Genomic DNA, 26,841 nt, shown 5'->3' on the forward strand with positions numbered 1-26,841 from the left:
CCATCAGGATAAAAGACATACTCGTCCACATCAATTCCTTCTGCTTCCATTGCCTCTCGTAGCCGTGCCTGAAGTTCGAGTTTAACGCCGCTTGTATTCAATCCACGGCTCTCCAACTCCTTTTTTAGTTGCTGGATCTTCAATTCACTGAACTTTGCCATATAACAGGTCCTCTGGAATTTATTCAACAATTCCTCTTCTGACACCAATTGTAACGAATTTTCTGCAAATCCTCTTATTTGCCGTTTTGCTAGGTTCGTATCGCTAAACTGTTGAATAAAAACCTCCAATATTGAATAATGGAAAAATGGCCTTTATTAAAATACTTCACAATAACACTCAAACTGTGCAACCAAACTGATAGCTTAAAGGAAACTGACTTTCAAAATAATACTGCTGCTGCTCGCTAGATATCGTCTTAGTCGTAACTGCTTGACAACTCAAATCAAACTGAATTCCAGCGCCTCTACATCTGCGGCCTTTTATACTCTCTGGTTTCCTCGTTCGCATCTTCTAGAATCTACTAGCTTTATCCATGAGCTCTCAAACTTCTCAGCTATAACTAAAATTGCACTATTGTATAGCTTCTCTCATACCCCATGCTTGTATGTGTGAGCGACACTTCCACAATTATAATTGCCTACATTTAGGAGCATCTCAAATAAGATGTCTGCATATGGTTGTGCCTTGCTTCTCAGCTGCGTGCACCTACATATGTGTGGACATAATGATTGAATTATTGATGTGAATGTTTGTAGTTTACAGTCTCTCGCGCACACATAGGCGTATAAGTAAATGCATCTGTGTGTGATATCTCTCGGCTGCCTTATATATGTGTATACATGATTTTATTATTGACGTAAATATCGCTTATCATGGCCTTAGCATCGCCTTAGTGATGGTATAGCTTAGTGATGCTGACAATATGTATATGTACATATGCATATATACATACATACATATTGGAAATGAGTTTACCAAAACCAAAATCGGATTATTAATATTGTAACGAATTTACTTGCAAATCCTCTTATTTGCCCCTTTTGCTAAGTTCGAATCACTAAACTGTTGAATAAATAACTCCAATTTGTAATAATGCAAAATGGCCTTTATTACAGTACTTCACAATACACTCAAACTGTGCAACGAATAGCTTGCTTAATAACCACACTGATTGATGGCTCAATGAAACTCTACTATTCAAAATAATACTGCTATTGCTCGCTAGATATCGTCTGAATCGCAACTGCTTGACAACTCAAATCAAACTGAATTACTTCTTACTCGCTGGCGCCGCTTTTATAGTTTACGCTGCATACTTCTAGGCTCTTCGATTTCCAGAAGTTACTAGTTGTTTCGGCTACAAAATCGCCAGCCACAACTACGTGCACAAATTATTGCTCTCTCTTGTGACAACTCAGATAAGGTATATGCATGTGTTTGTAGTTTACAGTCTCCCGCACACACATAAGCGTATAAGTAAATTCATCGGTGTGTGACATCTCATCTCTCGCTGCCTTGTATGTAAATGTTGCTCGTCGGAATGTGTACATATGTGTAGACGCAATTATTGATTCGTTTATGTAGATACATAATGATTGAATTATTGATGTGCATTCACGTCACTGCTTAGATCGGCTTAGAGCTGGCAGCACTCCTTAGTTTTGCTAATATTCGTAACACTGCCCTCCACCTAAGTCTGATCGTCCCGATCAGACAAATCTCTTGATCTAAACGCTGCTAGCATCGCCAAATGTACCACTCTTCTACTCCGTGGTTTCTCAATGCTTTGTATGCGGTAGATGGTATCACTGAGCTTCTTCACAATCTTGTACGGGCCTTCCCAACTGCACCGAAATTTGGATGGAACAACTTTCCGCCGGTGAGGGTTGTATAACAGTACCAAATCTCCCGCCAAGAAACTTTTCGAATTATTGTTCTCATGGTACCTGTGTTTCATCGTACCACTCAATACCCTGGTTCGTTCCTTTACACTCTGTTGTTTGGCCGATGAACTACTTCGTAGCTTGCGCTGGACGGATTTGCTTTGCATAATCAGTATCGTTCCCACGTTTCCCCACAGTAGTGCGCTCTGGATTGAAACTACCCTCGCATTCCTTCTCGAAAATTCGTTGCTTCATTTTCCTGCGTCTTTTAGGTTTTGTCAATGCCAGTGTTTCTCTCGCAGGTACTTTTGATTTTGATTTATTTGGCCCATTCGATCTATCAACCTTTGCCTTCGACTTCCGTGGCCTTCGTCGAGTCTTCTCCACCAGTACCCGATTACTGCTGAACCCTTTTTCCAAACTAAAGTTAAGTGGCACATCTTGGTTCTCATAACGCATCACCCTTCTCTGCATATCGATCTTGATGTCATGGTCAACCAAGAAATCTACTCCCAATATAACTTCATCAACAATCTCCGCCACAACAAATTTGTGTAGGACCATGACCTTCCCAATCAATACTTCACATATCACTTCTCCCTGAACTTGGTTATACTCGCCAGTGACCGTACGCAACTTTGCTCCAGGTAACGGTTTTACTCTCCTGTTGACCAAGTCAGATCGGATCAAGGAATGAGATGCGCCCGTATCTACAGTCAGTATTCGTTCTTTGCCATCCACATTCCCTCTGACGGTAAGACTGCTTGATTTCCTTCCAATTTGCGACACAGATATCACAGGGCATTCAATAGCTGGATCTAGCTCTCTACCTCTTACTCGCTCTTGCTCATCTCCTCCAGCTTTGCGTTTACGGCCACCCACATTGTTGGAACTATTAAGACCAAGATCGCAATGACATGCTATGTGACCGGACTTCCCGCATTTGAAGCATTTGATAACTTTTTCACTTCGCTTTTGCGATCCTTTCAGTGCCTCCAATATTGCGTCTACCCACTCTGGCCTTTCTACTTCCACACGGCGTGCTTTGAAAACTGGCTTACACAGAAGCGACGCTGTTTCTTGAATCAGAGCTTGTGACACCGTTTCTGCGATGTTTCGTTCTTCTCTTCAATTTTTGTTGTCTCCTCGCCATCAAGATGAAAGACATGCTCTTCCACATCAATTCCTTCTGCTTCCATTGCTTCTCGTAGCCGTGCCTGAAGTTCGAGTTTAACGCCGCTTGTATTCAATCCACGGCTCTCCAACTCCTTCTTCAGTTGCGGGATCTTCAATTCACTTAACTTTGCCATGTCCTTGTTGTCCTCTAGAATTTATTCAACAATTCCTCTTCTGACACCAATTGTAACGAATTTACTTGCAAATCCTCTTATTTGCCCCTTTTGCTAAGTTCGAATCACTAAACTGTTGAATAAATAACTCCAATTTGTAATAATGCAAAATGGCCTTTATTACAGTACTTCACAATACACTCAAACTGTGCAACGAATAGCTTGCTTAATAACCACACTGATTGATGGCTCAATGAAACTCTACTATTCAAAATAATACTGCTATTGCTCGCTAGATATCGTCTGAATCGCAACTGCTTGACAACTCAAATCAAACTGAATTACTTCTTACTCGCTGGCGCCGCTTTTATAGTTTACGCTGCATACTTCTAGGCTCTTCGATTTCCAGAAGTTACTAGTTGTTTCGGCTACAAAATCGCCAGCCACAACTACGTGCACAAATTATTGCTCTCTCTTGTGACAACTCAGATAAGGTATATGCATGTGTTTGTAGTTTACAGTCTCCCGCACACACATAAGCGTATAAGTAAATTCATCGGTGTGTGACATCTCATCTCTCGCTGCCTTGTATGTAAATGTTGCTCGTCGGAATGTGTACATATGTGTAGACGCAATTATTGATTCGTTTATGTAGATACATAATGATTGAATTATTGATGTGCATTCACGTCACTGCTTAGATCGGCTTAGAGCTGGCAGCACTCCTTAGTTTTGCTAATATTCGTAACAACAACAACAACCGAAAGGTGAAGTCGGAAATCGGTCAATAGACGTTCATATATATACATATGGATCTAGTTTAAGTGTTAAAACAATACACACATAATAAAGTAATGTAATTAGTTTCATAAATGAATTACTATCACAAACTAGGAACTTTTTTAGAATATATTTATATTATATCAAATACTAACAGGCTTTTCCAATCGGCCTTATGATTATCATTCGGCAAGGCAAGCTTGTCTTTCAATTTTTGGTATGCTGCTTTGTCGTTTATTCTACAAAGTCATATGTCAAGATACATAAATAAGCTTTTTAAAGTATTTTTGGAATATAGTTGTGCCGTTACCTGAGTCGGCGATCTTCGGCCGACTGGTTTTACAATAAATATGTGAGTCGGAGTGAGAGAGTATGCGTGAGTAGAAGTGGGAATATGCAGTATGAGGTAGTGGGAGTTTATATATAGGCAGCCTCGGTTGAGATTGCTTTTTTCTGATGATAACCACAGCGAACTCTCAACGAGCAACAATTTAAGGACATCTAGCTAAAATGTCCAGACCTCTTCAGCAGCAAGAACCGATGCCCGGCTTTTTCGGCTAGTTGATAGCCTCATGAGAGCAAGGGCCGAAATCACTGCTACTCAGAAAACAATATGGACAAGACAAGGTAGCGCCATATAGATGGAAGCATGATACGAAAAATGGAGGTAGTTCCATTTAGTGTGACATTACCCACTTGACTTTTGCGGAGACAATGACAATTTCACCAAAAACAAGCTACCAGATTGAAAAATGTTACGAATTTTTCTAATTTTGATGGATTTCATATTAACGAATACGACTAAATTACTTTCATAGATATTTTAAATAAAAAAGAAAAAAATTAGCCCCATGTCTTGGAAATATTTGAATACGAAAGAAGGTTTTTAATAAGTTCTTCGAGCTCCCGAAAATTATTTTTGGTGGGAAAAACATGGATCGAAGTATGCAAAGCAAGGGAATATAGCCTTCTTAAGTGTCCGTACGTTTGCTCGGAACATTTTGACAAAACATACACGTTTGTCAATTGCTTGCTCAAAGGAGGTCCTTATAAACCGGCCCCGCAAGTTCTTGATAAATTGGCTAAAAGTCCACATTTTTTATTTATTGTATATGTAATTCAAGCGTTGCGCTTTAGGAGGCAATTGTCAAACCACTTTTGAGGGAGAACTGTACCCTGTAGCTCTGCAGGTTAGCCACTAGTTATGAGAGTGTTTTTACCCGTTGTACCAGGGGTCACCTTGGGGCAGTCCCGCCTATACGCATTTTGTGCCCCTTTAGCATTGACATAGATGTCAGACTTTGGAGGTACACTTTTTCTCAACATGCCTTGAGAAATATCCACTGTAGCGGCATTATAATAGGGCCATGCTAGAACAACAGGATTTTTCGTGTATTTTTTTTTCTGTCTAGGAGTCAAGCTGCCATAAAGATATGAGTCATTAACCAATGTATGAGTCATTATCCACTATTTTTCAATAAAATTGCATGTTTTACTGTATTCTCAATCGATATATAGCACATAAATCGGGCTAAAGCATATTATTATTGTCTCAGATGACCATTGCGTTTTCATCCTAAAGGAAATTTCAATCCCGGAAAACCACAATTTCGCCTTAAACAGTAACGGTATGGCAACGCTTCTGGCAAAACAACAAACATTATGAAACTTCAAAAATCCCCAAATACGTCAAAAAATTTTGAGTGGAACTACATTCTTTTTTGTATCCTGGATGGAAGTGCAATTAGGCAAATATGATTTATAACAAAGATATTGCATGCGTGAAGATGCGCGTAAACCAGCGCATCGTAACAAATGTCTAGTAGGACCCTTTCACCGCACCACAGACTTTAACGCAATTTTTAACATAATTTAAGCATAGAAAATAGACTCATTGGAAAGATCTGAATAGATTAGCTGCAAAAAATGCTAAAAATAATCGTTTAATAATAAATATAGACAGTGGTAGCTAACACATTTTTCTGTGGTGAGTGGTGAATGTGTCTTACGTGAGTTTTGTTTTGTTTCGTGTATATGCTATGGGCGGTATTTGGGGAAATATGGTGAATCGGTGAATCGCAAGACGGTTTTCTGAAAAAATTACATAAGTTTGCTATATTTGTCTGATTTTCTCCGAAACTTTTTATAGCAGCCAGTGACGACAAAATACATAGCATATTGAAGCCGCGCGCAAAATTAATTCGCTACGTCTTGCGATTCACCATGTTCCCCCAAATGGTGTTAATTCGGTACGTCTTGGGATTCACCATGTTTCCCCAAATCCCAAATGATGTTAATTCGGTACGTCTTGCGATTCACCACGTTTCCCATATGATGTTAAAACGGCACGTCTTGCGATTAACCATGTTTCCCCACTTTTGGCGTATTAAAATCAAACGGATTGAGTATTCCTCAACTTGCGCTGATTTTATAGCCTCTGTTGCCTCGTTAGCCTATTTCTCTTCGGGTCTACACTTTTCACGAACAGCCTTCTCGAACAGTTGCTTTCTCATTTCTGTACTCATATTCACGTATGTCTTCTTTTTCTATGTGTGAGTTAAAGGCCCGTCCCATAAACAGTTTTTCATACATTCGAGAGTTAGGCATCTGAAAGGATTTAACGATTAATCATGCAAGTTTTATCATACAAAATAAAATATCGAAATGGAGAAGTGCGGGTTCAAATCCCACTCCCCAGAGAAAAGGCTTTGAAGAGATTTTCAAGGTATAATCGAAACAGCTGTCGGCTTGTCCGTCCTGATTTCACGTTGTGTAAATTTTTCCCAAATTATTAAATTAAATTATAAATTAAAAATTGCTTCAATAAATGTTTTCATACATTTAAAGCAATAAGGGCAACCCCCGCTTAATTCATACGAAGAAGATTTAAGTTAAATCTTCAATCATTTGGTCAATCATTAATATTTCTGATATGGGAACCTACCCCACTCAGCATTTAGGTGATTCAATTTTGAATTTCCCTACATATCAATACAATTTGATTACTTTTTCTGACTAAATAATGAGTTATCATACAATTGAACAAAAGAAATAATCCAATATGAATACTTTTGATGATGAAAAACTAAAAAGCATTTTTCTATCATTTTTGAAGTCCTTTAATGACTAAATTTTAACATTTCATAAAAACCAACAAAAAGAATAATCAAATATGTTTACCTTTGATGATCAAAAACTGAACATAGTTTTTCAATCACATTTTGGAATCATATACATAGGTGATCAAATGTGTTTACTTTAGGTGATCAAAAATTTATAATCATTTTTCATTCAGCTTTCTGGATCTTTTATGAATATATTTGTTGACTGAATAATGCATTTTATACTTGTTGAAATTTTACTTTTCATTAAAAATTTTATTTTTTTTCACATGCACATATTTTTTCAATCATGAAGCTAAGAAAAAATATATAAAAATTGTATTATTTATGCAAAAGATATTCTTCAAGACAAAAATAATGTAATGCTGCTCGTGAACGAAGATTATCCCAACCGTTTCTCCCCTTCAGCTTCCCAGGAAATACATAATGATTGGACAATACATAGGTTGAGAGCTATTTGAACCCCAGGTAAGTGAAACTATCTTGCCATACCTGGATACGGCTTCAACATCCCGTATCGTATCCGTATTTTTAGATGCAGACGATAATGCTGATGTTGGATGTTGTAGTCGCTGGTGTATATCTGTCAAGTTTGTTTGCGAGTTAGCTGTGGTTCGAATAGCTCACTTTCGCATGCTTTCTTCCCCTGATGAAATAAGATTATTATGTAGTATCCTATTTTGAATGAGATATGAAGAATAAATGCATTATAATGGCATTCACAAATGATTCAAAAATCTCAACCAAAACGATTGAAATATATTCACTAATATGATCAGAAAATGACTGTGAAAAGCAGTCAAATATTACTCTAAATCTATTAAAGCTCAATTTTACAATGATATCAGATATGAATAAAAAGCGTTTCGAAATAGGAATCATAAATGATTATTCAAGAATAATCACATTTATGGTACATTTTTCTCCCGACGATACGTTAATTTTCGAACAGAAAATGCTTTTAAATTTGAACGTTTTTAATCATCTTCGGGTATGATATTTAAATATTTTTTGATCAAAATTTTCAAAAAATTCTGCCTGGGACAATTCATATGTCATAAATAAAATAAAAAAGCTGTACTTGTGCCCAACGAAAGCCCTTCATATATGTATATGCGTCCATGCAATGTTAAGGCCGCGGTACAATGACATTTTTGATATAGATGCGTTTAACACAAGCCTATGCATTCCAATTACATCGCCACAATCAAACAAGATGTTGCGTTTGTAAATATAAAGGCACTTCAAACCAAGGCGAATCTATACCAGGTGGTGTGATTAACTGACATTTTGCTGTGCAAGACTTTGTATGGAAAATTATCAAGAAGAAGCAATCAGCTGATGGGATAACACCACCTGTAATGAATTCGCCTTGCTTCAGACTTGGCAATTGAAGTTTATTACGCCTTGCCCATTCACATACAAAATTTTGCGAAGCACTGTTATAAATATTCTCCCTATACAACAAAAATACTTGCTAACACATTTTGTGTCGTAATCGATTGTTATTGCAGTTTTTATTTGGGAAAAATTTACCAACCACCCTGCAAAAATGGCATGGAGTATGCATGCATGTATGGAGTACTCGCTATGGACCAAGCGTGTGCTCCAAAATTAAACAGAATTCATATAAAAAATATGGTCCAATTAACATTGCGATGGCCTAGGACTGGACCATATACTCCAGCTCAGCATTACATCAGAGTAATCCATGGACTACCCACAGTCCAATAAACATCGTGCAGTGATTACAATCGGTAAAAACGAGCAATGATCGGCTTACAATATGTTCGTGTAGAAACATGAGTTGGTCCATTGCTGCATTACAGTGGAGTACATACTATGTACTCCAGTATGACACAAGTGGACCATATGATCCAACAATTTTTGGAGGGCAGTGGGAAAAATAATTTCACTTGCAAAATGTGCCAACACCCTTAGCCAAAGCAAATGTCAAATTCTTCTTATGATTTGTTTGGAACAAAATTTGCGAGATGGCTACTTTTCAATATTAGATGGCGCCATTGTCGCTCATTCTACCGTTCTCCATAAAAATGCGTGCAATCTACTCATAATGTATAAGCTTGTGTTAAACTCATCTATATGAAAAACTGCTTATGTGACGGAGCTATTATGCATGCCAATAACATCGTCACAATCACGCAAGATGTTGCGTTTGTAAATATGAAGGAACTTCAGACTTGGTAATTGAAGTTTATTTCGTCTTGCCCATTCACGTATAAAATTTTGCGAATAACTGTTATAAGCATTCTCACTATACAAGAAATATACTTGCTAACACATTTTTTTCCTACTCATTCGTTAAATTGTAACTGTGAAAAATGTTAGAAAAGTTAATGGCCAATTAATGGTGACTTATAACCATAAAACCATAACCAGATAAAACAGCCGATCGAACCTACCTTATGGAAATCAATGTAATCGATTAATGGTGCCATATAATAACGCTCACGTCATAACCATACCATAGCCAACTAATTGGTTTTTGGTTTCTCGCCATATCCATAACCTAAAAATATTTGAGTTGGTGAATTTAGTAACTTTTTGTAGATTTTATTCATTGTTTTGGATACGATATGACTAGGACTTATTTTTTGTGGAATATGTTTGCAATTTTTTGCGGTTTCGTCTATTCTATGAAAGTTTCACGATTTTTAGGTTAAGACACCATGATCACATTGGAGATGGTTATGGATATGGATATGGTTACGGCTATGGCGTTAGGGTGAAGGAAGTTTAATTTGCCCTTTACCAACGAGTGTGAAAAATTATTTTACTTGCAAGTGTGAAAGCACCTTTGGTCAAAATAAATGTCAAAGCTGGCTACTTTTCCATGTCAGATGGCGCTAGTGTCGCTGGATTTGTCGTTCGCCATAAAAATACGTGGAAAACTGTTTTTATGATGGAGCTATTACTCTTCACGGATTTTGCCGTCACGAGCGATAGTTGATACATTCGCCCCATTACACTTTGAAAGTCAATTCAAGTTTTATCGAAAAAAGCATCATCTCGTCTGCTTTGTATACATAATTGTTTTTGACATTGGTGGTTTTCTTTTATAAAATGGATTTTATAGATGACTTTATAGAAGAGTATAAGAACAATCCATGCCTTTGGAAAGCAGACTGCACAAATTTTAAAAATCGAAGTAAACGACAGGAGGCATATTTGAAATTAATAGAAGTTGCAGCGAAACATGGTGAACATTATAATATCGAAAGGACAAAGCAAAAAATTAACAATTTAAGATGCGCATTTCGACAACAGCTGAAGAAATTTATTGAAGCTAAGAACAAGGGCGAAAAGGATGAAACGTACTGTCCAAAAAGGAGGTACTTTGAGTCGCTGATGTTTTTAAAAGACGAGGAAAACATAGAAAGGAAACCTAAGCGCTGTGACGCCATAGGTTCATCATCTAATACTGGGGAAATAGATTCAGGTATACTGGAACAGGATTTTATAGCGGATGGAGTCAGTGAGGAGCAGTTAATTAAAATCAAAAGAAGCACTATAAATTCATCAGACCATAATTTAGAAGTTGAACACGGTTCAAAATCAATATCTCAAAACGATTTAATGGAAGATCAGGCAATCGAGGAAAGTTTTAACGAGTACAGCGATGATGTATACAATAAAATGAACGGCTTGATCCACACAGAGAAAAATTCCAAGCAGCAAAAGTTATTCGAATGTGAGAAGGAATCATCTTTTCTACAGCAGACCGCTAACGGCCGAAAACGGTCGCCATCTACTTCTTCGCAATTGTCAAAAGACATTGAACCCGTAAATAAAAAGGCATTTAGACTGGAAGCTGACACGATAGATTTGGAGAGACTTTTGTCACTAACTTGCAAAAGCCATACTAATGTGGAAGATCATTATACAAGTTTAGGAAATGTTATTGCACATAAACTTAGAACAATGGACAACACACAAGCTATTTATGCAGAAAAAATTATCACCGATGTATTGTTCCACGGACAATTGAAATTATTGTCTATATCAAGTATAAACCAATTTATAAATGTTAATTACTCTGATTTATGTGAAGCAGTACGGTGTAACAAATAAATTTGAATGGACTTAAATTTTCGGAAACCAATTTTTAAATTTTCTGCCGCATCGTTATGACTTGGGGCAGAAATTAAAAACGGACCACCCAAAACCAAAATTTGCTGATAATGAACATAGCAACAACCTTGCTTGATACAGGTCGAAAATATGTATTTTGCCTTAATTGCTTTTTAAACAAAATGCATACTTTGTAGAAAATTACGAATTTAAAGTGGACTCATCATTTCTATATGGGTTATAACTTCGGATAAAGATATTTTAACCATTTTTGTTTTGTATAAATCGCAAAGCCCTATACTTTTAGCACAAGCTTTTTAATTTTTGGTAAAGCTGGTGTTTCGGTTATCAGCTGTTTTTTTCTGCAAATTTACGTAAAAATATTCAATTTAAGCAAAAAAAAAATGCTTACGTTTTAAAAAAATGTTATAGAAATAACAATAGATTTTTCCAAATTGTTTTATTTAAATACAAAAAACTTCTTGGGAGCTACATGATTTATGCCGACTCCGAACGGCATCTGCAAGACTTCATGGAGGAAATACACTCCGTGTTTGCCAAATCAGTGCTGAGGGGCGACCACGACTAGAAAAACGTTTCTAATTAAAAAAAACTTTTCTAAATTTTGATGTTACTTTGCCCGAGAGTTGAACCCAGATGTGGTAGTTCGGAGTACACTACCACCACACCACGGCACGACGCAAATTGGAATAGAAGCTCGACCAAAAATCTCTTTGGAGGTTATCGAGCCTTGTATTTTTTTTTTAATTTTATATAATTCTTTAACATAAGAGATTACCAATTTTTTCTGCTTTATATAGATGTTTGCATAAAATAAGCAATATTTAAAGTTTTGGGAAAGATTGAGAGCATGGATATTTTTTGACAAAATTGCAGAAAAAGCTGCTAAGTACTAAAAATTATAGTTTTACCATAAATTTAAAAGCAGGTGTCGGTTTTTTAGTTCGAGTTTAAACTCCAGTTAAAGTTGAATAGAGTTTAACCCTGCCACTTCGGCTTCTTAAGCTGAGATAAGCAGCCAAATTGTATTTTATCGAACAAATGGCAAGGTTAAACTCTAGTGAAATTCGAATTGAAAAAGTGGACCTTAAAGAATAGAGTCATACGATGTACATATAACACATATTACATCATGTATTCAATACGAAAATGGTTAAAACATCTTTATGTTAAGACTTTATAGAAGAATGATGACCAATAGACCAAAGGATAGTTCCACTTTAACTCGAAATTATATCCAAAGCATATTTGAAAATCAAAAAACAAGGTGTATAAAATACTTATACTTCACCACGCTCTATCTATCAGTCAAGTTATACAATTTCGTTAATCAAAAATTGCTTTTGGGTGATCAGCTTATACATTTTTATCTCACTTTTGAGAGTAAAACATAAATACTCCATACAACTTCTGTTATAGTTATATTTATTTTCAAACTATTCTTAAAATATAACATCAGTTTATAACCGGTTAAATTATGGGATAAACTTATTAAACCAAAAGGACGAAATGTTAGATACTCCATTGTAAATATATCTATTGTGTTCGTGTGAAGTTTAGTTTATCTTATACCAGTCCAAAGTATCAGGCTTTGTTGCAGATGCATTCAACATGTTATGTACATCACTGAACATCTCGTTGCAAATGTTATCCTCAAGCTGAAATTAACGAATGTTTTAATAAGACATATTGGATTTTAATAATAGTGGATAGTGACAAACCTGCAGTGAAGATACTAGATTATCCGGGCAATCTATTCCACTTAAGGCGTTAAGGCTGCCTGATTCTATTAAGACAAATAATATCCATTTATCCAAATATATATCATATTAATTTAAAAAAACTAAAAGTTTATAAGCCTTTTGAAAATGACATTTTCATAGGAGTTTCCAATTAAAAGAGCTTTACGAGAACACTTTATTTTTTATGAATCATAATTTATCTGTCCTATAAGCATAACTATTGTGCGCCAAAAATTTGTTTAAAAGGCATATCGACCTATCCCTATAGAAAGGTCGTAACTGATAATTTTGTTAACAATGACGTATTTCAGCAAATTTCCGTATTTCATCGTATTCATGATTCAATCACAAGAGGTTTCCTCGACTGACACATTTTTTGACAATTGCAGCCATTTTGCTCCCAACACGAACTGACATCCGTAAAACTGTGTTGTTTTTTTGCGATTTTTCGAAAAATATTAGTAGTAGGAATAGAAAGCAATCGGTTTACTTATACCCGATAAGTACTGAACTGCATAATTCCTTAGAACATTTTTTTAAATTTTATGATGAATTAATTAACTATGCCACGATCTATTAGTGTGCCTGAACATAGGTTTTACGAAAAGTACGGACACCAAGGAATCGTGCACTTTCGTAAACCTATGAACATACGAAACCTAAACCAATTCAAAATTCATCGTTCAACGTCAAAAAGCGAGTATTAAATCGATTCACGTAAAAATGTCATTAGTAAGTAATGGAGATGCCTTAACGAAAGGTACTCTTGAGCATGTTAACTTTTTCATTCCGTATGTTCGGAACATTCCTCTCCATGTAATTTTAGAAATTTAAGAAATTAAGTCTACAAGACTGTAAATAAATAAAATAAATAAAAATAAAAATTTAAGAAATTTAGGAATCGGTTTATATTTGGAACATTATGTACATATATACTTATTTGATATTTTCGGACCTCGTGAGCTAGTATCAAGCGAAGGTTTTCCGAATATTCTAAATTAACGGTTTATCCGGAACACTTCAATGAATACTTAACGGAAAAGAGCTTTCCGAAATTTCAGAATAAAAATGTGAATACTCCCTGTGTAGGAGGACTGCAAAAAAGTGTAACTCTTTTGTCAAAGTCAAGGCCGAAATATAAAGTTCTAAGACAATAAGCAATTTTCTTTTATTTTTTTGGTCAGTTCATTGCGGCTGCTGAGTAGAGTATCACCCCATGTCGGCTGCCTGTTCAAAATTGTCCTATCTCAAAATATTTTTCAAAATTTTTCCTTCCGGGGATTTGTCACAAAAACGCCCTATATTGGAATTAGATTGAAGAACGCCTTATCTTAGAATGCTTTTCATTAACTCCCTCTTATGTCAAAATTCATTGAACTAATGCTCATATAGGGTTTTTGAAACAAATTTGGAGATAGCGAATTTTTGAATAAAATTCTAACGTACGGCATTCTTTAAACAAATTCTGAAAGAATGTCAAACCAACATAGCTCTTTATCAATTCACGAAATATTTCGTAGAAACTGAATTATTTTCCCCAAAACCTGTTGGCATTTACAAATTTATTATCACTACTAATGTACTACTAAAGGTACTTTTCTACTACAATTTTCACTGAAGGGGAGTGAATTAGACCCCATTTTCCTTACTGCGTAAAAGCAACCCGTCCATACTTTTCAATTTGGGAGTGACAAAGCTCTGTCATCATAGGAGAACACACCTCTAGGGATTGAATCATGATCGTATTCGTGAATTTTTTTTTTTTATTAAAGCAGAGCACATACGGCAAATAAAAGAATTTCCCAATACACCCAGTTGAAATACATTGAATGCATACAAGAGGTATGGATTCTAAATGCATGAAAATTTATGAGATTCAAATTTGTTGAATTGAAAACTAATTTATTCATACATAAAACCGTTTAAAAAAGTATGCATGTTGTATTGGTGCAAAAGTATGAAAAATCAATTAGTACCCAAGGGGAAAAATAGTTAGAAATAGTTTGACACAAAATAATTTCACGAGCTTAATAGATGGGGCAAAGCGGATTGAGTGTGGACACTCAAAATACGTAACAGGATTGAAGTGAATTGATTGATTTGTATAAGAGGCCGTGTGAATATATGATTTTGAAAATTTTTGTTGGTTTTTTCTTAATTCCCTTTTTTTTTTTCCTTCTATAATATACTAGAAAAACTATTTTAACCTATGAATATATCTGTGAAATAAATTACCACTAATGCAATCCATGCTATCGTCAATGTTAGGCATAAGGTCCGTTGCTGCTGAAAATGTATTTGAGGACAAGCTCAAACCACTATCACTCGATTCTTGGCGGGCATGATTGTCACCGGATAAAAATGGATCCATTTGAAGATTGCCATTTTGTCTTGTGAGAGAACTCTGCGAAAAAAATATAACAATAAAATATGTTTATTTGAATCAAAATATTTCCGAACCTGTTCAGAACTTGTTTTAAAGAAATCCGGACCCTTTTCAATTTGTTGTATGTTTATCCAAGATGGACCGGGCTTCTGTGATTTTACAGGTTTTTGTAAATAATCGGCTGAAATGAACATATTAAAATACAAATGAAAATAAAAACCAATTTCTTAACAGATTTCATCAAATGCATCTTAGGTAACTATGCAACAATACAAGACTTTTCAGAATCGTCTGTATTTATTTTACTAAAATTTCCCGCTTTTATTTCGATTTTGGCAGACGAAAACACATTTTTGCCCGGATAAATAATTGTTTTTCTTTTTATCGGCCTATTGATAAATGATTCACGGTTCGATTCGAGCTCAAGGCCAGAACAAAAATTTTCTACTTACTATTCCAAAAACAAAATACAATTATTCAATTATAAAAAAATAAAAAAAAAACAATAATTATCATTAGAAAAAAATTATTATTCTGGCCTTGAGCTCGAATCGAACCTTGAACCGGATAAATATGTTTAAAGTAAACAGATCATAGCCTAAAAAAATGCGGATATTGACACAGAAATGTATAGACTTTTGGTACTGGTTTTGGGCTGACAACCGGCAAAATGAGCCTTCAGATTGCCCGTCAATAAACACGGCAGGCATGCTTATTCCATTGTGATGGATATTCGTCTGAAATTTCCGGTTTATTATTTTTTATGAAGTCTTTTTTATAACTTTTATCAAAAGCAGCAGCAACAAATGTATAAATAAAACTAAAAGAAAAACTAAATAAAAATTTCGGAAAAATAATTGTTTGCAAATCATCCAGATCCCAACGCCTACAGAGCTTCAAATACAAACGCAACATTTTTGTTTATGTCGTACTGTTTCTGACTGGCACAATAAAATAATTTTGTTAAATTGTTGTGCTAGGAAAAATAAAAAAAAATTAATGATTGTGGATTTGATCATTGAAATTTACGAACGCAAAAAATTAAATGCACTGAGATATTTACTGCAGTACCAGCGAAAGCAGATACAGACTATAAATTGATGAATCACCACCGCCTAGGGGCTTAAGGAGTCATCTCCGTAAGCATTTTGAGGAAATACGGCACCTGAGAACCCAGCCGTATGAAGCGAAAAAACACAAGCAGGTCCTTGGTGAACCCCATAAACAGGCGTCGGACCTATATGCCGGGAATTGCCCGGTGAATCCAGTACTTAAAGAAAAGTATACAAAACTCGCGGAAGAGGAACGCATACTCCCCAGGGAAACGCGTGTCACTCTTGCTGAACTTCGTTCTGGATACTGTAACAGGTTAAACTCTTACCTATCCAGAATCAACGCCGACTTACAAAATGTATGCCCCGCTTGCAATGTGTCCCCACATGACACCAACCATCTCTTTAATTGTAACGTGGAACCAACGCCTCTAACACCCCTTTCCTTATGGTCCACCCCTGTTGAAACGACAAGTTTCCTTGGACTCCCGTTAGAGGATATTGATGACAAATTGTGATCGGTCGCGGCTGTTAGGTGGGGCGAAGCATTGCTACAACAACAACAACAGACTATAAATGTACAAATTCAGTCTGTGTGATTGTAGTCTTCATTAACCAGCCAGTTTGTCAATACGGAAATTCTACAACAAATTTCGTTTGAAAAGGTGCTTTCGGATTATGTTGTTGTTGTAGCGATAAGGACACTCCCCGAAGGCCTCTTGGGGAGTGTTATCGATGTTGATGGTCCTTTGCCAGATGCAAATCCGTACGTTCCGTTACCAAGCCCGACCATTTCGGAACGATTTGTTATGACCATATGTGACCTTCTTGGCGATCCCGCCCTCCTACCTCCAAGATCCATGAAGAGTTCGGGGTCGCCAGAGCCTCGGCTGTTAATGAAACAGGATTCGCCACGGATAGGTGAGGTTGACAATTGGGTTTGGAGAAGCAATATATTGCGCTGGAAACCTAAAAGGGTTGCGCTACACAATCTGGTATTTTAGTCGCCTCTTACTACAGGCGTACCTACCGCGGGTATATCCTGACCCGCTAGGGGCGCTTTCGGATTATCGAGTCTATTGGCTTTTACGTACAGTTTAAACAAGATTCAGTATGACAAGAGACGGTCTTAGTTATTAACCATCGAAAATAAAAGCCTGCATAGTTTTGGTGAAAGATAGAGAAACTAAAAGGGCAATTTGTAAACGTTATAAGTTTTAAATATTTCATGTTTTACTCACGTATTCGAGGATCATTCCACGACGTTGTACGGTTTACATGATTAATGAAATAAACATCTCCAGATTCTGTAAATGCTTGTTCCCATCCCTCTGGTAGAGGCCCCAAGTTATCAGCAAGATTAACAGTTTCTTTGTTTTTCAAATTCACTAAAACTATCAGTTATTATTTGTACAAAACAATAAAATAATATATAACTAACCGTTATGAGGGAGACCTTCTTGAAATAGTTGCTGTTTTAATTGAATTCTAGGATCTTCCCATTGTGTTGTTTTTGTTGTGTGGCTGAAAATAATATAAAAATTGTGTTTAAAATGTTTAGGGTACTCACAGCCCTTTTAATATTAAAACTGTTTATAATGGTGGTAATGTTATTTAACCACTGCCGTGAGTATTCAATAATTGACGCTAGATGGGTCTAACTCTCTTCTCCTATCATAGAGAGTTACAAACAAGCATACATACAAGTGAAGCTAATATAAGCGTGTTAATCTTTTTTAACATTATTAACGTAAAAGAACGAGTGTCCTTATCGCTACAACAACATATAAAAAAAAACTGAAGTTTAAAAAGAAGAAATATATGGAAGATAGGCTGCTCGATAATCATGTAGACATGAAACGGATTTGGAACTGTTTGAAAGAACATCTCACACAGATGACATAGAACAAAAAAAAAATTGCCAAAATAGTACTTAACGATGAATGCATTCAGAAGGAATATGGTATATCCAATGCCCTGAACATTTTCTTTGTCAAAAGCATAGCCCAAATTAATGAAAGTATTTAAATAATTCCTTGTGCTGCCGAAATAAGCGTAAATAATCCAATTAAGGGTTTTAATTCACTGGCACAGTGTATGTATGTATGTGTTAAGAGATGATCTAATATATATTAATAAGAAATTAAAAAACAAATATGGCGGGAAAAACTTCTGTCGGAAGGTTTATTTCAAGATGTCTTGATATACACTTTTATATCCCCCCAGTGGGTTAGGGGGTCAGAATATACCCGCGGTAGGTATGCCTGTCGTAAGAGGCGACTAAAATACCAGTGTAGCTCAACCCTTCAGGTTGCCAGCGCAATATATAGCTTCTCCAAACCCAGTTGTCAACCTCACCTATTCGCGGCGATGGGAGGGATGGCCTTAATGTGGCCACATAAATCGTTCCCGAGATGGTCGGGCTAGCACCTTAATGGTGCTGTGTTACCGGAGTACCGGATATGTATCCGGCAAAGGACCATCACGTCGATAACACTCCCCAAATCCTTGGGGAGCAACAACAACATGCACTTTCCAACAACATGCTGCTTTGCCCGTTTCGTAAGACTGTTAAAACATATCTATGAAATTGAACTTTAGAAGCTAAAATTGCAACATTAACCAGCGTTACAAAGTATTAGTATACAGATCCATTTTTGAACCACATTTTATCTACTGTCCCACAATTCTACTATAAGCAAATGATACACAGCTAAAAAATATTCAAATATGGTAAAACAAGGCAATGCCATTATTCTTAAAATGTTCGCAAAGAACACCTACCTATAATTGCAATGTTGAATATGCTAAATTGGTTTAGTATACCCATAAGTTATTTTACATTGAAATTTATTCATCATGTGAAATTAGGAATACTTCCGAAGTATCTGGGCAACAAAATACATTGTAATCATGAGATTTACAACTATGAAACTAGAATTATCAAAAATATAAGTCTACCTAGGGTAAGAACTCATTTCGCTCAAAAGACTTTAGAATATGTATGTAGGTTAAATAAAAAATAAATGTAAGGCGCGATAACCTCCGATGAGATCTAAGGCCGAGCTTCTCTTCCAATTTGCGTCGTGCTCCTCTTGATTTTCTCTACAAATTGGCCGGACGGGACCTACATGTTTTATGCCGACTCCGAACGGCATCTGCAAGGCATATGAGTTTTCACTGAGAACTTTTCATGGCAGAAATACACCCGGAGCGCTTTCCAAACACTGCCGGAGGGCGACCCCGCTTAAAAAAAATTATCTTCTAATTGAAAAACCTTATTTCTAAAATTTTGATGTTGCTTTGTCCGGGATGTGAACCCAGGGCATACGGTGTGGTAGGTGGAGCACGCTACCATCACACCACGGCGGTTACAAAATGTATAATAAGCAACAAAATGAGCTAAAAGGCTGTGTATATTAATAAGTTTCAAGGAAAATTATTTTTATACGGTAAATTATTAAACTTGTAATAATCTTTTTTCTTTTTTAATTTGAACTAGGTCTAAGACAAAAAAAAAAAAAATTGAAAGACTATAAGGTACTCACAGTCCACTTTTAATATTAAAAATTTACCACATTACCAATTCGACACTGTGAGCAGCCCTTTATATGTCAGCATTTTACTATTGGCAATCGGATATTATTTACATATTTTAGTTTTGACGTTTATTTTTTCAAAAATTAATGTGTGTTTTTATGTTTAAGTATTTAACTAGCACTGTAAAATAATTTACCAAATTGTTGTGCTATAAAAAAATGAATAAATAAAAATAAATACCAAAAAAAATTATGCGCCAAAGGTTGGCAATTTGTTCTTAAATGGTTGTTGTTGTTGTTGTAGCGATAAGGATACTTCCCGAATGCCTTGGGGAGTGTTATCGATGTTTATAGTCCTTTGCCGGATGCGCATGCGGTACGTTCCGGTAACAAGTACCATATCTAGGCCATAACGCTCTCCCACCCCCTAGATCCAGTCGCCAGATCCTCGGCTGTTAAAGAAACAGGATTCGCCACGGGTAGGTGAGGTTGACAATTGGGTTGGAGAAGCTATATATTGCGCTGGCAACCCTTTGAAAGGGTTGCGCTACACAATACCTTGAATCAATTTGGTATTTTAATCGCCTTTTACGACAGGCATACCTACCGCGGGTATATTCTAAGCCCCCTAACCAGCTGGGGGATATGGTATTTATGAATTTCAAGAAAACCAAAAACAAAAAATTTACAAAGTGCTTCTGTTAGTCTAGCTAATCTGTTAAACTTTCACGCATTGCTTGAGAAGAAAATATCGTTCAATATGCTCTGTAAGCGTTGCTAGAATTGTTCCGTCTTTAATTGTTTGATGCTTTTAGCGTTACTTGTAGTAAATACACGCTATTATGGGAGTCGCGCCTATATTTATAAAAAATATAAAAAAGGTTTAAAAAGGTGACATTTATACATATACATATACATTTTGAATTATAAGAGCTTTATAAACCTTTTTTATATAACAATATTTTTGCATATATTTGATAGTTTTAAAATTGTGGCCGAATTTGGCTATTGAAGATTGTATCAAATGATAAAAACATCATATTGCGGTGAAGTAAAATTTGCTAGAAACTATTTGTACATTCTGCAGGAAACCTTGCGTGAACAGCTATTACCACAGTTGATTTCAAGGTACAAACAAAAACGACAGATATAATCGCGAAAACAACTTCGATGAAGAAATAAAATTTAAATTTTTTAAAAACCCTCAAAATCGTTATAAGTTTATGAAAGTTGGAGTACTCAATGAATATCGATTCGAAAAACTCAACTAAGTAAAAGTTATTCGATGTTTACTTAGTTTTTAGCTGATTCACACCGAACTGAAGGCTTCCCAGGCTACAGTAATGAAAGGTATAACGCATTGAACGTTTTCAAACTGAGTTCTTTTAATTAAAAAATGCAATTCCCTATATTCAAGGACAAATATGCAAGTCGCACATATAAAATATATACCTATACTTACTTCAAATAATAAATCTGTCCATCATTAGTCTTAGCTTGCTCCCATCCTGGGGGCAATGGCCCCAATTCGCTTTGTAATTGTATAGTACTGACAACATCATATGATCGTTGTTTCATGTGAAATGTCTGGATGGCATTTGGGCCATCCTTCGCCACTGACTGATCTACTTGTTCCATTCGAACACCTGATGCGGGATTGACACCAGCAGGGAATGAAACAGCACCTGTCGTATAAACAGGTCCCATGCCATCCTGTATACATGCACCTGTCTCCATTACGTTGCTTATATGCACATTGTATGTTTGTTGAAGTGAAGCTGGGCTACTATGCGCTCGTGAATGTGAAATTGCTAATCTATTCGCTGTAACTTGTGGTTGCGTTATAGTCGCTGGAACTGCTGCTATAGAATTTGTTGGTATGTTCCCTTGGCTAACATTCGGTTGAGATCCTGCATCGTAAGCAGAATCTGCGCTATTAGCTCGTGAATGTGCTACAGAAGGCGACCTAGACGCAGTTGCTGGTGGTTTAAAAAAGGACTCAGGTAACTGTCGCATTCGAAAAGGCACTTGAAGTGGACGTTTTGATTCTCCTGGATTTAATACGCTATCAAATAATGCTTGTAGATTATTATCTGAATCTTGATCGATGCGAACAACTAAGTTATTCGATTCTTTTGTTGCAGATCTTTCTTTTTCTTTAGCATTGCCTTTATTCAGACTACCCACTGTTTTACTTAAAGACATTTTTTCAACAAACAACAAAAATTATATCCAATGGTAATTATTCGCTTAGCAGTTTTATGGTGAATATACCAATAGAGAATCTTAAAATGGCGGTTGTGTGGTTTATTCCAACCTTAGCTTGCTGCCATCGCAAACAAAAAAAAAAAGTTACGATGCAGCAACAACGAAAAATTTACTTTCTTCGATAAGCCAACAATTATTTACAAGTTAAAAAATAAAATTAATGCACTTTCCTTTATAAATTCATTTGATTTCGTATATTTTTTTAACAAATAATTAGACAAATACTAAGAGAACATCATATTATATCGCAGAGTTACCAACATCACCGTAGAATTAACTACGTACGATCATGACTTCCTGTTGACAATGGCTAATCGCACGTTTACAGTTTTTATTAAATAAAGATTCAATCACATCGAAATTAAGGGGTGTTGACGTTATTAAATTTTCCATTCAAGATTTAAAAATTATATAAAAGGTTGAATCACATTGACCGATTGTTTTGAAATTTATTTGATAGAATGAAATGTCACTAAAAAGAAAGAAGAACAAAAACATTTAAAATCAATATTTGAAAAAAAAAATTTAACATATTCCCTTATATATGGCAGACGACCCAGCCAGCATTTTTCAAAAATTTTGATCAAAAATATTTAAATAAAATCATACCCCAAGATGATTAAAAACGTTCAAATTTAAGAGCATTTTCTGTTCGAAAATTAATGTATCGTCGGGGGAAAAATGTACTTTAAATGTGATTATTCTTGAATAATCATTTATAATTTCTATTTCGAAACGCTTTTTATTTATATTTGATATCATTGTAAAATTGATCTTTAATTGTTTTAGAGTAGTATTTGACTGCTTTTCACAGTCATTTTCTGATCATATTCGTGAACATATTTCAATAGTTTTGGTTGAGATTTTTGAATCATTTTTGAATGCGATTACAATGCATTTATTCTTCATATCTCATTCAAAATAAGATACTACATAATAATCTTATTTCATCAGGGGAAGAAAGTATGCGGAACCACAGGTCACTCGCAAACAAACTTGACCGATATACACCTGCGACTACAACATCCAACATCAGCTATGATCGTGAATATCTTAAAATACGATACGGCACGTGATGTTGAAGACATATCCAGATACATATGTCAAGAGAGTTTCACTTACCTGGTCAAATAGCTCACAACTTTTCTATTGTCCAACTGTTATGTATTTTCTGGGAAGCCGAAGGTGGAGAAATGGTTGGGGAAATCTTCGGTCACAAGCAGCTTTTGCATTATATTGTCTTGAAGAATATCTTAATAATAAAATTTTTATATTCTTATTTTTTTCTGAACTTCATGATTGAAAAAATGTGTATATGTGAAAAAAAAAATAAGATTTTCAATGAAAAGTAAAATTTTAACAAGTATAAAATTCATTATTAAGTCAACAAATATAGTTAAAAAGAATTAAAAATTATTATAAATTTTTGATAACCTAAAGTAAACACATTTGATTCAAATATGATTCCAAAATGTGATTGAAAACTATATTCAGTTATTGATCATCAAAGGTAAGCATATTTGATTATTCTTTTTGTTGGCTTTTATGAAATATTAAAATTTAATCATCAAAGGACTTCAAAAATGATTCCAAAAATTGTTCGAAAAATGCTTTTCAGTTTTGATCATCAAAAGTATTCATATTTGATGATTTCTATTGTTCAATTGTATGATAACAAATTATTTAGTCAGAAATAAGATTTTCAATGAAAAGTAAAATTTTAACAAGTATAAAATTCATTATTAAGTCAGAAAAGATTCAGAAAGCTGAATTAAAAATTATTATAAATTTTTGATAACCTAAAGTAAACACATTTGATTCAAATATGATTCCAAAATGTGATTGAAAACTATATTCAGTTATTGATCATCAAAGGTAAGCATATTTGATTATTCTTTTTGTTGGCTTTTATGAAATATTAAAACTTAATCATCCAAGGACTTCAAAAATGATTCCAAAAATTGATCGAAAAATGCTTTTCAGTTTTGACCATCAAAAGTATTCATATTTTATGATTTCTTTTGTTCAATTGTATGATAACAAATTATTTAGGCAGAAACAGTAATCAAATTGTATTTATATGTAGGGAAATTCAAAATTTAATCATCTAAATACTGAGTGGGAATATACATCAATTATCCACCATACTGTAAAATCAACACAACAAAACCAGAAACCCAGTTAGTTAGCCATTAGAAGTTAAATAAATGATAAAATTTTGCGCCTTCGGATAATTATTTGGGTCCCGATATTTTTGGATGCTTTTTAGCAGTCGACTACAGATGTACATAAGAGAAGGAGAGTGTCCAGCACATTCTCTGTCATTTTCCAGCGCTTAGTAGGCGTAGGTTGGCCATCCTTGGTAAACCTTTTCTACATGACCTTGCTGAGGTCTCTAGCTATGAAGTCAAGGCTCTAGCAAAATATATAAATTCCACGAAGTGGTTTGGCACGCTTTAGGCAGGTTAGGGGTCCTCTTTGAGACCGTATAGGGTATTACAATGGGCCCATTGGTGGCCTAAGTAATGAACTGTTACCATAGTGCCCAGATCAGCTCTCGCAACCTAACCTAAACTAACCTTAGCAGTCGACCGCTGTTCTAGACATTTACCCACCTCTCATGCCACGCGTCACCAGTGGCTTTTAAAGGCCCGACATATACGGTTTTTATGAAGGATCGCGCGCTGATAGATGAGTAAATAGCCTATTTAGCACACATGCAAATACAAACACGATGCTGTATCAAAAATTGCTTGTGTCGGGGCTATAATGTATGATAGCGAATTCGTTGTGTCCTAAAACCCTATCGAAATACAAACTGCTTGTTCTTCCCTGCAACAATTGTTGGATTACGTGTTCCATTTTCTTCATGTTGGAGTACCCTAACAATACTCCTTTGCAATGCGTTTGCGGACCACCATCAGCCGATCATTGCTCGTTTTTTAACGACCGTTATCACGACACGATGACGATCGAACAGAGTTGCCAAAAGTAAAACATTGCATACAAATAACTGATAATACAATTTTACTATGGCAACTCTGATAAAATGCGCACTGGTTTTATGTATACATACTATAGTATAGAGAAATATTAGTTTCTTTATTCACGCAAATGCTAAATAACATAAGAATATTCGTAGTAAAAAATATAAAAGTTGTATTGCCCCTCTTCATTTACTTTCATTTTAAATTAAACTCACTCCGATAATTCTTTCCGACACAATTCCTCTTTAGTACTTTGGCATATGATCCTCTGTGGGTGCTCCATGGAGTACAACAGTGAAAGTACTTTGGAAAGTACTCTCACGTATGTACTCTATGGAATACTCACAAACAAAGCGAGAGTGGGATCACCTACTCCTCTCCTAGGACATCGCAATGTTAAAGCATTCCGCGATTTACAACCAGATTGACTGAATTTTTGTATGTGTGCGTGTCGGGTATTTGACGCTTGCCCCGCGACTATCAAATAAAAAGCCATCAATCAACATTTGCATTGAGAAACCGTAGCGTTCGGACGTGAATATGCCGTCATCTGATGATAACTTTTTTTTACTTGCAACTATAGCAGTTTTATTAAATAATAAAAAAATTAATAAAAATTTTATTTAATAATAATAAAAGCCTTACATTCCATAAAGCTGCTAAACATTGATAATTTTCAATAAATTTTAATATGAATTGCTGTTCTTCCGCGCACTTGTTCATTTTGAATGTCGACACAAACTAAATACAACACTGCGTTTTGTCAATCACACCCCGCGACTATCAAATAAGCTAGCGTCAAATGAGAAAATCAAAAATTTTTGATTTTCATCAACGTGTAGCCGACAACAAATACGTGTGTCACGAAGCCACCCGACTGCACTAACACACACAAAATTCAGTCAATCTGGTTGTAAATCGCGGAAGGCTCTTAATTGGAGCACATTTTTTGTATGAATACAGATTAGTTTTGGAACACTCCTATACTCCCAAAGGAGCATTCCTTACATTATTTTCGGAGTACTCGCGTTTTTGAAGGGTTGTTTGTTTTTAGTGAACTAGGTTGTAATTTTCTTGTATTTCGTTAGTTTTTTGAAATATAGTTTCCACACTTACACCAGTACTGAAGCCGCATTAGGAGGGAGTGCGACAAAATATTGAAGATAAAATGCAAGAAGAAATACACGAAAATAAGGTAGTGCCATATAGGTATAAAAACAAACGAGCCAGTTTGTTTTTCGATATGTTTTTTTTTGACATTCGGCCGTCTTTTCTTTATTTTTTTTTCTGACAAATGAAAATTTTGTTTTTAGTTTGAAAATTTGGTGCATAAAAACACAATTAAAATCAACTTTCTTGTGAGAAAAGTGAGCCATTAGAGACCGAAATTATTTTCGCGTGTTACTTGCATTGTTTTTATTGTTAAAAATGTTAATGTAAAAATATAATGTAATACATATACAAAAACATGCCAAACTCACTAATTATGGGGGAATAGTGGTTTCGCTTTTTCATGATAGAAATTGTTTTTGTGTTTTGAAGTTCCGATAAAGTTTCGTCAGTTTTGTTAGCTTGGAATCCAAGCAAAAACAAAGTAGTGTCATATATGCTTTAGGCAAAGTGCACACGAGGCTACGCGTCATAGACGCGTACAAGATATTTCATATAGCTACAATT

The 26,841-nt window shown here is 35.3% G+C and overlaps 2 protein-coding genes across 2 annotated transcripts; one reads left to right on the forward strand and one right to left on the reverse strand.

The window, feature by feature from the left end:
* Positions 1–10,011: 10,011 nt before the first annotated feature.
* LOC137243253 (uncharacterized) lies at positions 10,012–11,186 on the forward strand. The gene has a single exon (XM_067770753.1). It carries the CDS (start codon positions 10,162–10,164, stop codon positions 11,167–11,169), a length of 1,008 nt encoding a protein of 335 aa, XP_067626854.1. The 5' UTR covers positions 10,012–10,161; the 3' UTR covers positions 11,170–11,186.
* Positions 11,187–12,598: 1,412 nt separating this feature from the next.
* yki (Transcriptional coactivator yki) lies at positions 12,599–22,449 on the reverse strand. Its single transcript, XM_067770752.1, has 7 exons — positions 21,372–22,449; positions 17,812–17,894; positions 17,612–17,758; positions 15,393–15,499; positions 15,168–15,336; positions 12,912–12,976; positions 12,599–12,848 (listed from the first exon to the last, which is right to left on the reverse strand). Exons 1-7 carry the CDS (start codon positions 22,112–22,114, stop codon positions 12,747–12,749), a joined length of 1,416 nt encoding a protein of 471 aa, XP_067626853.1. The 5' UTR covers positions 22,115–22,449; the 3' UTR covers positions 12,599–12,746.
* Positions 22,450–26,841: the final 4,392 nt, after the last annotated feature.

The sequence above is a fragment of the Eurosta solidaginis genome, chromosome 3 (assembly GCF_040869045.1).
Source record: "Eurosta solidaginis isolate ZX-2024a chromosome 3, ASM4086904v1, whole genome shotgun sequence".
In the NCBI taxonomy this organism is placed as follows: domain Eukaryota; kingdom Metazoa; phylum Arthropoda; class Insecta; order Diptera; family Tephritidae; genus Eurosta; species Eurosta solidaginis.